This window comes from Nycticebus coucang, chromosome X (genome assembly GCF_027406575.1).
Source record: "Nycticebus coucang isolate mNycCou1 chromosome X, mNycCou1.pri, whole genome shotgun sequence".
Taxonomy (NCBI): domain Eukaryota; kingdom Metazoa; phylum Chordata; class Mammalia; order Primates; family Lorisidae; genus Nycticebus; species Nycticebus coucang.
Window position 1 is genome coordinate 60,750,968 of NC_069804.1, and position 12,549 is coordinate 60,763,516.

The 12,549-nt window shown below is 40.9% G+C and overlaps 1 protein-coding gene across 18 annotated transcripts in view; it reads right to left on the reverse strand.

Moving 5' to 3' along the window:
- Positions 1–12,549, reverse strand: part of HUWE1 (HECT, UBA and WWE domain containing E3 ubiquitin protein ligase 1) — a 163,953-nt gene that overhangs the window by 53,451 nt on the left and 97,953 nt on the right. For 17 of the 18 annotated variants that reach the window (XM_053581182.1, XM_053581185.1, XM_053581190.1 and 14 more), the window contains 9 exons: positions 8,766–8,888; positions 8,038–8,275; positions 7,445–7,675; positions 6,304–6,426; positions 5,711–5,806; positions 4,869–5,138; positions 2,376–2,528; positions 1,288–1,415; positions 998–1,079 (listed from right to left, as the gene is read on the reverse strand). In XM_053581182.1, the coding sequence (XP_053437157.1) occupies positions 998–1,079; positions 1,288–1,415; positions 2,376–2,528; positions 4,869–5,138; positions 5,711–5,806; positions 6,304–6,426; positions 7,445–7,675; positions 8,038–8,275; positions 8,766–8,888 (1,444 nt within the window). The remainder of the gene's footprint in view (positions 1–997; positions 1,080–1,287; positions 1,416–2,375; positions 2,529–4,868; positions 5,139–5,710; positions 5,807–6,303; positions 6,427–7,444; positions 7,676–8,037; positions 8,276–8,765; positions 8,889–12,549) is intronic. The other variant, XM_053581198.1, reaches the window with a different exon arrangement.

Here is a 12,549-nt window from a genome sequence, read left to right on the forward strand (position 1 = left end):
AATACTTGGAGACCTAAAAATAGACCTGCCATTTGATCCTTTAATTCCTTTACTAGGTTTATACCCAGAAGACCACAAATCACAATATAACAAAGACAGCTACACCAGAATGTTTATTGCAGCCCAATTCATAATTGCTAAGTCATGGAAGAAGCCCAAGTGCCCATCGACCCATGAATGTACTAGCAATTTGTGGTACATGTATACCATGGAATATTATGCAGCCTTAAAGAAAGATGGAGACTTTACCTCTTTCATGTTTACATGGATGGAGCTGGAACATATTCTTCTTAGCAAAGTATCTCAGGAATGGAAGAAAAAGTATCCAATGTACTCAGCTCTACTATGAAGCTAAATTATAGCTTTCACATGAGGGCTATAACCCAACTATAGCACAAGGAAGGGGAAGGGAGGGGGGAGGTTAGGGTGGAGGGAGAGTAATTGACAGGGCCACACCTATGGTGCATCTTAGAATGGGTACAGGGGAAACTTACTAAATACAGAATACAAATGTCTACATACAGTAACTAAGAAAATGCCATGAAGGCTACGTTGAACAGTTTGATGGGAGTATTTCAGAGTGTATATGAAACCAGCACATTGTTCCCCTTGATTGCACTAACGTACACAGCTATGATTTAACAATAAAAAAAATAATTTATTAAAAAAAATAAAAATAAAAATAGCTGGGTGTTGTGGTGGGCACCTGTAGTCCCAGCTACTTGGGAGGCTGAGGGAACAGAATTGCTTAACCCCAAGAGTTTGATGTTGCTATGAGCTGTGATGCCACTGCATTCTATGGAGGGTGACAAAGACAGACCATCTCAAGAAAAAAGAAAAAAAAAGAGAGAGAGAGAGAGAGATTTAGCTATGAAGATCCCTAAAGAGATTAATACTTTGGTTAGAGATCCTTACTTTCTTAACTACTAATGTACTGGCCTACTTTTACTTCAAGAAGCTAAATCATCCTACCAACCACACACACTACATTACATACCTTAGTCATCTGCGCTCTCCTTTTTGAGGAGATGGCTGTCTTTTCATAGAAATCAATCAGGAGCAACACTGGGGTGATCCATCTAAAAACAGAGAAATAATTTGTTCTGAGAAAGCTAGAAACGTGCAAAGATTCAGAAAATATACCTTGGCCTCATTAGGCACTCCCAAATTTTCAAACTACAAATGTATCCAAGATTTGTCCCATATATGCCCCCAGAAAAGTGCTTAATTCAGGCTCTTGAGTGGCCAGGGAAACAGAAAGGGAAAGTGGAATATATTGTCACTCACTTTGGGGTCTGGACCTCCTTTTGCTCCTTGGCAGCCTGGAGGCATGGCTGAACCACTTCCAATAGTTTGATTAGGACATTAAGGATACCACTTGATTCAACCACCCAAGCACAAGGTAGTTTTAACTCCTGATTAACCAAAGGAAAAAGTTAAAGATATCAATTTCTACTTAGTTTCAAAGATTAAAACGGTACAGACATGAATAGTAACTAAATTGGTTTAATTCAAATTTTTTCTAACTGACCATTCATTTACCAGTTATATAATCTGAAATGAGTCAATTTTCTAGGCTTTGGTTTTCTCATGGGTCAAAGGGAATAACTCCTAACTCCAGAGTAATTCTTATGATTAAATGAGATTTTATATATAGTATATAATGTGGCCAACACAGTACCTGGCATAATAGCACATTAGCATTTCCACCATAAAAGTAAAGCATTAACACAGCAGATACACAGCTGGATATTTATATTAGACTTATCTTCTGAGCTGCTATATGCAAAGGGTCCACCCAGTTGAGTACAGGTTTTACTATTAAACATGTTGAACTAAAAAGAAGAATCCTTTGTCCAAGGTCATTTGCCCCCTGGTTCCTATGTTGGTTGGAACAAGATGTCCTGCCCAAACAACTCTTTTGCTTCAAATATACTGACTAGGTAAGGAAAAGAGAGGAGTATGTCCTATCTGATGGCTATTATCTTAACATTGACCACATCCAATTTAATATCCCATTCCACTATGTGACTGCCAGTTAAGTTTACTGAGAGGCAAAAATATTTCATGACCAAATAATGATGGTCATTTAAATATTCTTCTTTTTAACTTTTACCCTACAATTTTTTCAAGGACTCAATTTAACATTTGTTCTGAGAAGCTCAACTCAGATAAAATTTTTGATACCATTCATGTGGCACAGAATGCTGTACTTTGTACTTAATTATGTACATTTTATTCTATCAAAAACTGGGCTCCTGAAATGCAGGGATCATGCCTTATACTTCTCTTTATCTTCTCCAACGTCTCATACGGTAGGTGTTCAATAATTCTTTCCTGAATAAATTACAATGTCCTAAAGATCTAAATCTTACCTCAAAAAGTAACGTTAACAGCAAAATTCTAGTAGCCAAATTGGAGGCCTGGGGCAGGGTGGCCATCTGACTGATCCATTCTGACACGGTTTTTGTATCACTTGTCGTCAGGGGAAGAGCCGCTTTGATCAATACATCAGCAGCTTCCCATACCTAGAAAAGCAGAAAAGTGGCCACGTCAGGGCAATTGTTGAGTAAAATGAAGTTTGTGAAAACATTCTCAAGCTTTTAAGATACACCCTCCATCTCACATTAACCTGAAACTAAAAAAAAAAAAAGATACACCTTCCAATCCCAACACATCCACTGAAAAAAGCTAATACTGACATATATACTATAGGGACTTAGTGTCTACATTAAGAGAAGATGTATGCTAATTAAAGAATTACCACTCAACAATTACTTTCTTAGGCTAGATTTTAAGAGGTCTAGTATCTAAGTTAAAGGAAATGAATATTTTATAAAATCCTGGTGCATACAGTCAAACCCAAATGTTCCAGCAACTTATACTTCCACTACATGTCCCCCAGAATTATCATTAAAAACAGTAACTATAGCCGGGCGTTGTGGCGGGCGCCTGTAGTCTCAGCTGCTCGGGAGGCTGAGGCAAGAGAATCACGTAAGCCCAAGAGTTAGAGGTTGCTGTGAGCCGTGTGACGCCACGGCACTCTACCAGAGGGCGGTACAGTGAGACTCTGTCTCTACAAAAAAAAAAAAACAACAGTAACTAGAATGTCACAATGATTAGTTTTAGTAATTCATACAAAATTGTTATGAATTTGATATCACTGCGCATTACTATTAAGGTTTTAGTTCTCTTTTCTTTTTTTTGAGACAGAGCCTCAAGCTGTCACCCTGGGTAGAGTGCCCTGGCATCACAGCTCACAGCAACCTCCAACCCCTGGGCTCAAGTGATTCTCCTGCCTCTGCCTCCCAAGTAGCTGGGACTACAGGTGCCTGCCACAATGCCTAGCTATTTTTTGGTTGCAGCCGTCATTGTTGCTTTTTGGCGGGCTCTGGCTGGATTCGAACCCACCAGCTCAGGTGTATGTGGCCAGCACCTTAGCCACTTGAGCCACAGGCACAGAGCCAAGTTTTAGTTTTCTTAAAATAAATCTATAGGGTGGTACCTTTGGCCTAGTGTGTAGGGCACCGGCCCCATATACCAAGGGTGGCGGGTTCAAACCCAGCCCTGGCCAAACTGCAACAAAAAAATAGACAGGAGTTGTGGCCAGCGCAGGTAGTCTCAGCTACTCGGGAGGCTGAGGCAAGAGAAACGCCTAAGACTAGGAGTTGGAGGTTGGTGTGAGCTGTGAAGTCATAGCACTCTACCAAGGGCGATAAAGTGAGACTCTGTCTCTATAAAATAAAAATAAATATAAATACATAAAATAAAATTTAAAAAAAGTAACACTTATAAATAAATCTGTATACCCTCTTAATAAAAAAATACTGAACTTCTGTAAAGTTTTATCCAGTTTTCCTTTATACTTTTAAGATGTTTCTATGAGTTCATCATGTTTATATAGTCTCCCTCCAAAAAAACTATTCTTTTTTGATTTCTTTCCCTACTTCTAAGGATTAAAAATTATATAAAACAAGATTCCAATGACTTCAATACAAAAATAATAGATTGATTAAAAAATAATAAAGGAAATATAACTAAAATGTTTAATTGGTTATATGTGGGTGTAGGGATTTAGGGTATTTTTTTTTATCCTGCACATCTAAAATTAACAATTTCATAATGAAAGAAAACACTGTTTAAAAAAGAACATCAGGTGATATAGTTTGTCCCCTCCTTTGATCCCCAATGATGGAGGTGGGGCCAATGGAAGGTGTTTGGGTTCTACGGCCGGATTTTTCATGAATGGCTTGGTGTCTTTCTTTCTTTTAGTATTAGCCCCCACTTTATTAGTTCATCTGAAAACTTATTGTTTAAAAGAGCACAGCATCCTCCAACCTCTTGCTCTCTTTCACCATGGGACACACCTAATCCCCCACTTTCCCTTCCATCATGAGGGGAAGTTTCCTAAGGTCCTTATCAGAAGCAGATGGCAGGGTCATACTTTTTAGATAGCCTGAAGGACTATGAGACAAATAAAACTCTTTTCTTTATAAATCACCTAACCTCAGGTATTCCCTTATAGTAATGCAAATAGAGTAAGACACTGGGACAGAAGTATTCATCAAGATGGGGGGGGGGACTCCTTTGTTAAACTGGTTTTACATAGGATCAAAAATGTCTATTTTGTTAGACCAAGACACCTAACTTAGCTTAAGAGTAAGACACATTTTGGACATTTTAGATAAATCTAAGTCAAAACTACAAAAAGAGAGCTTTGTCTTTTCCAAAGAAATTTTTTTTGATGTATTAATCTACATTACATGTTTTGGTGAACATTCAAGAAAGGGCTCTATTCCCAGATCCAAAGAATTCAATGATAGAATATACCCGTATCAACATACACTCCTGGCCCTTTGAAAGCTTACCTGATTGACTACTTGCTTCAGAATCATGTCACGATAGTCTGCTCCATTACGTTTGATTGCTGTCATTATCAGATCACATACACGGTACACTGTGTCTGGCAACTCATCAAGAAGGTGGAAGCAGCCTGGCAACATGGTATCTGTAAAAGTATGCAGCTCATCTTGTTCCAGTGGGTCAGCATCCTGGAACTTCTCTAGACATTTAGCCTCTTCCTCTTCCTGCTTTTCCCGAGCTTTCCGTTCCTCTTCTTCCTTTCGGCAGGCAACTTCCTAGAAGCAGGGAAGGAAGAGTACATAGGAGAGGTGAAGGATAAAAAGATAAGGGAAACTCAGAGAATGCATCTACCTACCCATATGAATTCTCTCTACCTTCTTAGGCAGTTGATACTTTCATTCAGAGTATAGCAACAAATATGAGTGCAGCCACACAGGTTAAGGCAAGACAGGGAGGGACACTTCCAGTACCCAAAAGCATTGCCAATTTATTTGCAGGACCCTACACCACCTCTCACAAAATCATTCCTAGACATTGTCCTATATTCTTGGTCAGTATGGTAAATTTATGTAATTGTTATCTAGGAATACGCTGCCAAGTTTAGCCTATCGGTACCACCAAGCACGCTCTGGGTCTCCATTTGACACTCAAGATTAATGCTTCATCTATTTCACCTAAAGCTTCAGATCAATACAAGGTAGCTCAATAATGGACGGGAAGGTTGAGAAGAATGAGTACTTTTGAGTATTTTTCAGGTGGCAATTCTACCAACTACAGCACTAGCAGAATGTTCTCAGAATACTAAGATTTACGTGCTAAGGTCTTTTGGGTGCCATTTCCTATTTACCTCGGGTGACTCTGCCCTTTGATCCATTGGAATATCCTGTCCCAAAGACATAGCAATTGCTCTCATCATCTGGTCCTCTTCGGACATGCTGAGATCCTGTAGAGCAATTAACAGAAGATCTAGTAATGACATATCCCCAAAACAAACACAACGAGGTTACCTCAACTAATAGGGAATCAGATATAGTATGCTAAAGCTTAAGAGAAGGAAGTGGCTCCAAAATGCTGTTCCCTATAGCTAAACCCAACTTGGCTGATTTGACCCCTATAAAGGGGAGGGGGATCACAATGAAAATTAAATGTAGGAGGGTGGTTTCAATGTTATCACCTATTCTGTAATTAGGCAAAGTATGCCTGTACTATTACTTTCTGATTGTGGGTTCTTCTGCAAATCAAGTCCAATAATTTGCATGGCTGGGAAATAGGAAAATCTGCTCATTATACTCTGGAATTTCATGAGTTATTATGAAAAGAAAATGCTGGCATGGAAGTAGTTTACACAAAAGATGACCAGCTACAGAAGGATAAGGGGAAAAAAAGCTATCGTTAGCCAAACCAATACCCTGAAAAATCATAGTTTCTGAGCCAACTCACTCGAACAACTCCTCCCATAATTGGAGGAGGGTGGGTTAGGAGGTACTCTGTGGCCTGCTCCATGGTGCTGGTGTTCAACAGGGCCTCCATGGCATGTTCCCTTGTGAAGCCCATGTCCATGAGCTACAAAAAAAATGCAATAGCTCAGCACCACATCATCAGAGAAATCCAAATGCATTTAATAAAAAAAAAAAAAAAAACTTTTTAAGATGGAAACATAAACTGGGAGCTTTTATGAGCAGGGGGAGGCATGTAACATGAATAATCCTTACTGTTTGGTGCATCCATAGCACTCAAACATAAAGCTAAGAGCAGGGAGCCAAGGTACTCCTAAGCCCATCCTCTAAGAAAATGAGAGAGGGGGATAGTTATTATAAGTAATAGAATTGTCATAATTAAAAGACTGAGATTCATACATAGAAACATAAACTGGTAACAATTTTCTGGAAAACAAAATGGCAACTGAGCAAGTACCTGAAAAAACTGACCCAGGAATTCTACTACCAGGAAATAATCATGAGATGTACATAAGAAAACTATGTCAAAGCATTACAACATCAAACTGTTAAGAAAATTAATATCAAACAATAAAAGAATGACTAATACATATGAACAAAACTTTAGACATAAAGAGAACATACATACATAAAAATTACAAGAAAAAATGCTCTTTAAGATTGAAGTGGCAGGATCTTACATGCCTTCTCCCTCCTCCCTTCTACCTTAAAAATTTCAAAATGTAGTTTATACATTTATCTGAAGGTGAAAACAACAATCTCATAGGTGACTAAGGTTTCAGAAAGCTCCTGTTGCAGAATAAATCTGGGTCACAATACCTCTTCTCTTTACAAGTTAACCATAAAGGCAGCTGAGAAAATCTTGCTTCCAAAGAATGGACAGCAGCAGGGTACTGAGAATACTGTAAATCCCAATATTTATTAACATGCTTGAGAGGACCAAGACTACACATCAGCATTCCTCCAAAAGGGGGAAAATAAATGCTAAGAGAAGGAGCAAATTTAAACCGTCTCCAGGCTAATGTAAACAGGCACTTAGTGGTATGTGAACTTATAAAACCCAAAAGCATCACACATCACTGGGTGCAAAGTCTAGGCCCTCTAGTGTGAAGCCAGCACCTTACCTGTTGCAGCTGTTGCTGGTTGACTTGAGGTTCTCGGCGGGAGCCACCTTCCTCTTGTCCTGCATCATCTTCTCCTCGAGAGCCCTCCTTCTCTTTACTCAGTCTCTCACGAATCACAGGTTCTCCTCGGAGGATGTGACACAGAATGGCCAACATGGATTCAGCCATTCGTCCACCATACACCTTTAAGGGTTTCCGGTTCCAAAGGTTCTTGATGCAAGTAAAGGCTGCCTGTAAGTCATTTAAAAAGTGTGTGAAGGTCATTTTACCCCAATTCAAAGCCTCAGGAGGAATAAGACCTATGTGGACAATCCTACCACAATTAGTCTAACAACAAAATCCTAGACCCCAGCATGAGGGGACTATATGAAGCACCAAGAAGGAACATTTAATTCGATCTGAAGCTTACAGCTGCTATGTTTAATCTATGAAAATTCCTCAAATAGGCTCTATTCCTTTCTGTAAAGTAGCCACTTCTGGGAGTAGGATCCAGTGTTTGCTCAGTAACATTCTTTCATTAAGGAAAACAAAGAGTTGGAATTACCTAGTTGACATGAGAAATACCTTTTAGGTTTAGAATGGTGAATACTCACTTTCTGAGTTACCACAAGGAATCGGAGGGCACTGAATTGTGTAAAGTTCTGGACACCTCCAGGCAATTTAGCAGGCAGTGAATGTGGAGATTCAAGCACTGTGGTGGGATTCACCATCTTCTCTACCAGCATGAGCCAGGCATCTAGGAATTCTCCTGTGCCATCAGGTAAGTCTGAATGTTCCAATCCCTCAGAAACAGGAACTTTGCCTCCCATGGATAAAGCCCAGTTGAAAGTTCTAAATTCACATAAGAAAAAGTATGGAGAGATAACATTAACATTTTAGATAGAGGTAGAGTTTACATTTAAAAGGTCCCTAATCTCTACATTGGTAATACATGTCCCTCTTCTTGGAGCAATTACTTTAAAAAACCCAAACCAGTGAAACTCAGCTTACAATCTTCTGACCAAGAAAAGTGGAAAATTACCATAACGAGATAAACAACAGAAAAAGACACGTGTATTACAAAAAAAAAAAAAAAAAACATGCTTGGTAACAGAAGTCAAATAAGCAGACACCCTTACAAACATACCTCCAGGGAAGGGCTAAATTCCACTCTAAAAATGAAATGGAGACATATGGCTAATTCCTAGACGTGAAAAGGATACAACCAATGGCTATCTCTATGTCACAAGATAAGAGTACAAAGAAAGCAGTAGGCGTGTAAGGCTGACAGAAAGGACCAAACTCCAAGAAATGTTTCTCTGTGAAGCAACTTGATCCTTACTCAAAAAGAGCATTGTGGCCTCCAGAGCAGAGAAATTTTTGCAGCATGAGGTGGTATGGATACTTCCTCTCATCAAACAGCATTGGGGATGTGAAACCAACTGAACAGATGAAGAATGTTAGCCTGAAAGAGGAAAAAAGCATAAATGTAACCTCTGAAGCAGACACAAAAACAATGGGAAATTCATGTAAAAGTGAATGATAAGAGTCAAATGTAGGGGGACCTGTCCAAATAGAACCATCCCGCCCAAGGAAGAAATGAGTGCATGAATATCCCACCCAGGAAAGGCTGAATGTGCCAATCCCTACCCCTCCGACCCTTTAAATTCCCATCCACCTTAACCTACCTGCTGACTCCTTTCTTGGACTCAGCTCACTAGCACCGGGTGGAAATAAAGGCCATGTTACTCACACAGAACCTGGACTCTGATTTCCTTTCGTTCATGTTTTGGAATAATCTTTTATTTTCGGTCCCTGACCTCTAGTTTTTGGTGCCAAGAACCTGGGACAGGGAGAAGCCCCCTTGGGAGGCCAACATATACCTTGTTGGACCCAAGCAGATGAACTCTTGTTTAGACAAGATGAAGGGAAATGGGGGACCCCTTCAACCCTCACCGAAAATTCATCCATTTAATTAATGGTGAGGTGAGCATTTGTCTAGAACCTTCCCTAACATTCAATATATAGCCCTTCTCTGAGCTTTTTAAAAAACTTCTCTTCACTTTCCCCACTCTGAGCCCCCAAATTCTCATGGTCCATGCCTCTTAAATCCGGTACCGGTCACAGACTAACCCCAGCACGTCAGAATTGCCTGTCCAGTGCCTCATGTGTGGAGACACCCACCTGTGGGTCTGGGCCACTCTTCTCCAACTGGTCACACGTGGAGGCCGGGTAACCTCCCTGACCTCAGCCAGTCACCTCCTTCCTCCTCCACCTCAAGTTCTCTTTACATCCTCTCTTTAGCCTCATTTATTATTTTTACCTCCAGTTTCCAGTGTGGGGACTGCTTAGTCACGGATTACCCCTTCTTCACCTTTAAGCTGCTTTTTAACTCACCTGAAGCATATACAGCAGTGGTTCTCAACCTTCCTAATGCTGCGTCCCTTTAATAGTTCCTGTGGGTCACAACCCACAGATTGAGAACCGCTGCCCTATAGCTCAAATACCTCATCTTTTTCTGTAGCACTGCTTGTCACACGTACAAACTCGACAATGGCTCACAATGGGCTGAAAAGGGCACCTTTGACTTCTCAATCGTCAATAATTACTGTCAGAGATTAGGCAAATGATCCAAGATTCCCTACATCCAAGCCTTCCTCCTCTAAAACATTCCTTCTTTGTTTTTGTCTTGTGAACCCTCTCAAATTTTCCTTGTGCAGGTCAGACACCCAACCCATTCGAATCTCCATTATCTTCTTTCCACCTGGCAGACAACCCTCCCCCTTCTCCCGGTCCACAACCTGCTCCCTCAACCTCATTCCTATCCGCAGAAATCCACCCCATCCATCCACTCCCCACCTGCCTTCCACTGCACATGGTAGAGAGAGAAAAGATGGCAGAACCAGGAGAAAAAAGAAACAGAGTGGACCCAATTTCCCCACCCCATACTAGGTCCAGCCACACCTTTGGGCCTTCCATTTCCAGACCACCACAACCTCTATACCCACTCTGAGAGGTTGTGGAAACAGAAGGCATTGTCCAAGGTTCACGTCCCTTTTTCTCTCTCAGATCTGTCTCACATAAGTCATAGACTAGGTTTGTTCTCCAGATCCCACGAAATACTCTCAAGAATTCTAACTCTTCAGATATCTAACCCAATCACATATGAACTGACCTCGAAGGATTTATATGTTATCCTCACCTACACTCTATTAACATGCACTTTATCTTTCGGTCTGTACGCGATATATGAAAAACACTCCCAAAATTCCACCCAAGGCTCTCAGATCCCCCAGAGAGATCTCATTAACCTGGCCTTCAAGGTCTTTAGTAACTGAGAAAAGGCTTCTAAACAGCAGGACCTCTCAAGTCAATAAACAAAACGCAGGTACTTCTTGAAACTCCGCAGGTCACTCTGAAAGAACAAAATCTCCCCCCAGATGGAGTTTTAAGTGCAATAAACCAGGCCCCTGGGCAAAGCAGTGCCCAAATCCAAACCCTACCTCCAAACCTGCAGAGGTCCTTGCTAGAAGTCTGACTGCCCAGGTCCTTCTGAAGATCTGGTTCACAGCCATTCCTAGGACCTAGCACAATTTCCTGACCTCTTGGGCCTAGCTTCTGAAGAGTAAAGATCCCCAGAAAATCAGGATGCCCCCTTGATGCTGTCCTGGAAAACTAAACTCTGGGTATTTTCGATAATGGAAGGTAAGCCGATCTCTTTTCTAATAAACACAAGAGCAACCTTTTCTATGCTGCCATATCATAAAGGTCCTTTAAAACAGAGCTCTCCGTGGTAAGTAATGACTGTAATTTAATGCACCCTCACGTTACTCCATCCTTGTGATGCTCACACTTTGGACACTTTCTCTCATTCATTCCTTATTATTCCTTCAAATAACATCCCCCTACTAGGTAGGGATATCCTCTCAAGATTACAAGCAACCCTGTCAATTTCCGCTGGCTATTAAACACCCCCTTTTCAGCTACCCTGAACTCGTCCTCTCCCCCTCAGGATGCTGGATATGCCTTTATACCAAAATCCTTTCAATCCCATAACAGTGCTTGACACATATAACTCCTGATTTCAGCAGACAAAAAAAAAACAGCTCTATTCCTAGCCTCCCCCAATTTAACCTGCTTCAGTATCACGGATATAGGAGACTCTGTAGGCTTTATAAAGCCTGATCTCTATTCCCTCAACTCAACTTTTCCCTTATGTGCTTCTTCTTATACCCCTATGGGAATATTTTTCCTCTGTGGCCACTCCATCTAGTGGTGCCTACATGCTAACCATTCTGGTCTCTTTTGTAAATGATTCATAACTCAGGCCCTGACACATCCCCCTACTTCCAGACAAAAAAGAGACGTCATCCTCCCTGTACTCATCTAATCCCTGGTCCTTATTCTGTTGCTGGCCTCCTTGGTTATTTCCTATTTTAGGGCCACTAATCATGATCTTTCTCATTCTCAGTGTTGAACCACTAATCCTCCACCCCATCTATTATTAGCCAAGCAGTCACCCCAAAAACAACCGCTCATATCTTCACCCTAAGTGGATATCAATCGGTTCATACTGAAGACCCAAGAATGTTCCTGTAAACATCAATCCCTTCCCCCTCCCATTTTCCTTAGGCAGCCCATGCTGACTCTTATCCCACAGGAAACCAAGAGATACCATGCCCATCACCCTGATTCCTTATAATAGACTAAAAAGACAGGGATGATAGAGTCAAATGTAGGGACCCGCCAAAATAGAACCATCCCGCCCAAAGAAGAAACGAGTGCATGAGTATCACACCCACAAAAAGAGTGAATGTGCCAATCCCTACCTCTCTGGCCCTTTAAATTCCCATCCACATTAACCCCTGAGCTGACTCCTTTCTTGGACTCAGCTCACTAGCACCTGGGTAGAAATAAAGGCCATGTTGTCCACACAGAACCTGGACTCTGATTTCTTTATCTTCACGTTTCGGAATAATCTTTTATTTTTCGGTCCTTGACCTCTCAGTGAAGATTAAAATTTAACAACAAACTAAAGTGACTGATGGTCTGATTGGAAGGAAGGTAGGTGATTAGAATGGTTATTAAAGTTTCAAAGGCAAAAAAGGTAACATCTTCCACCTAAT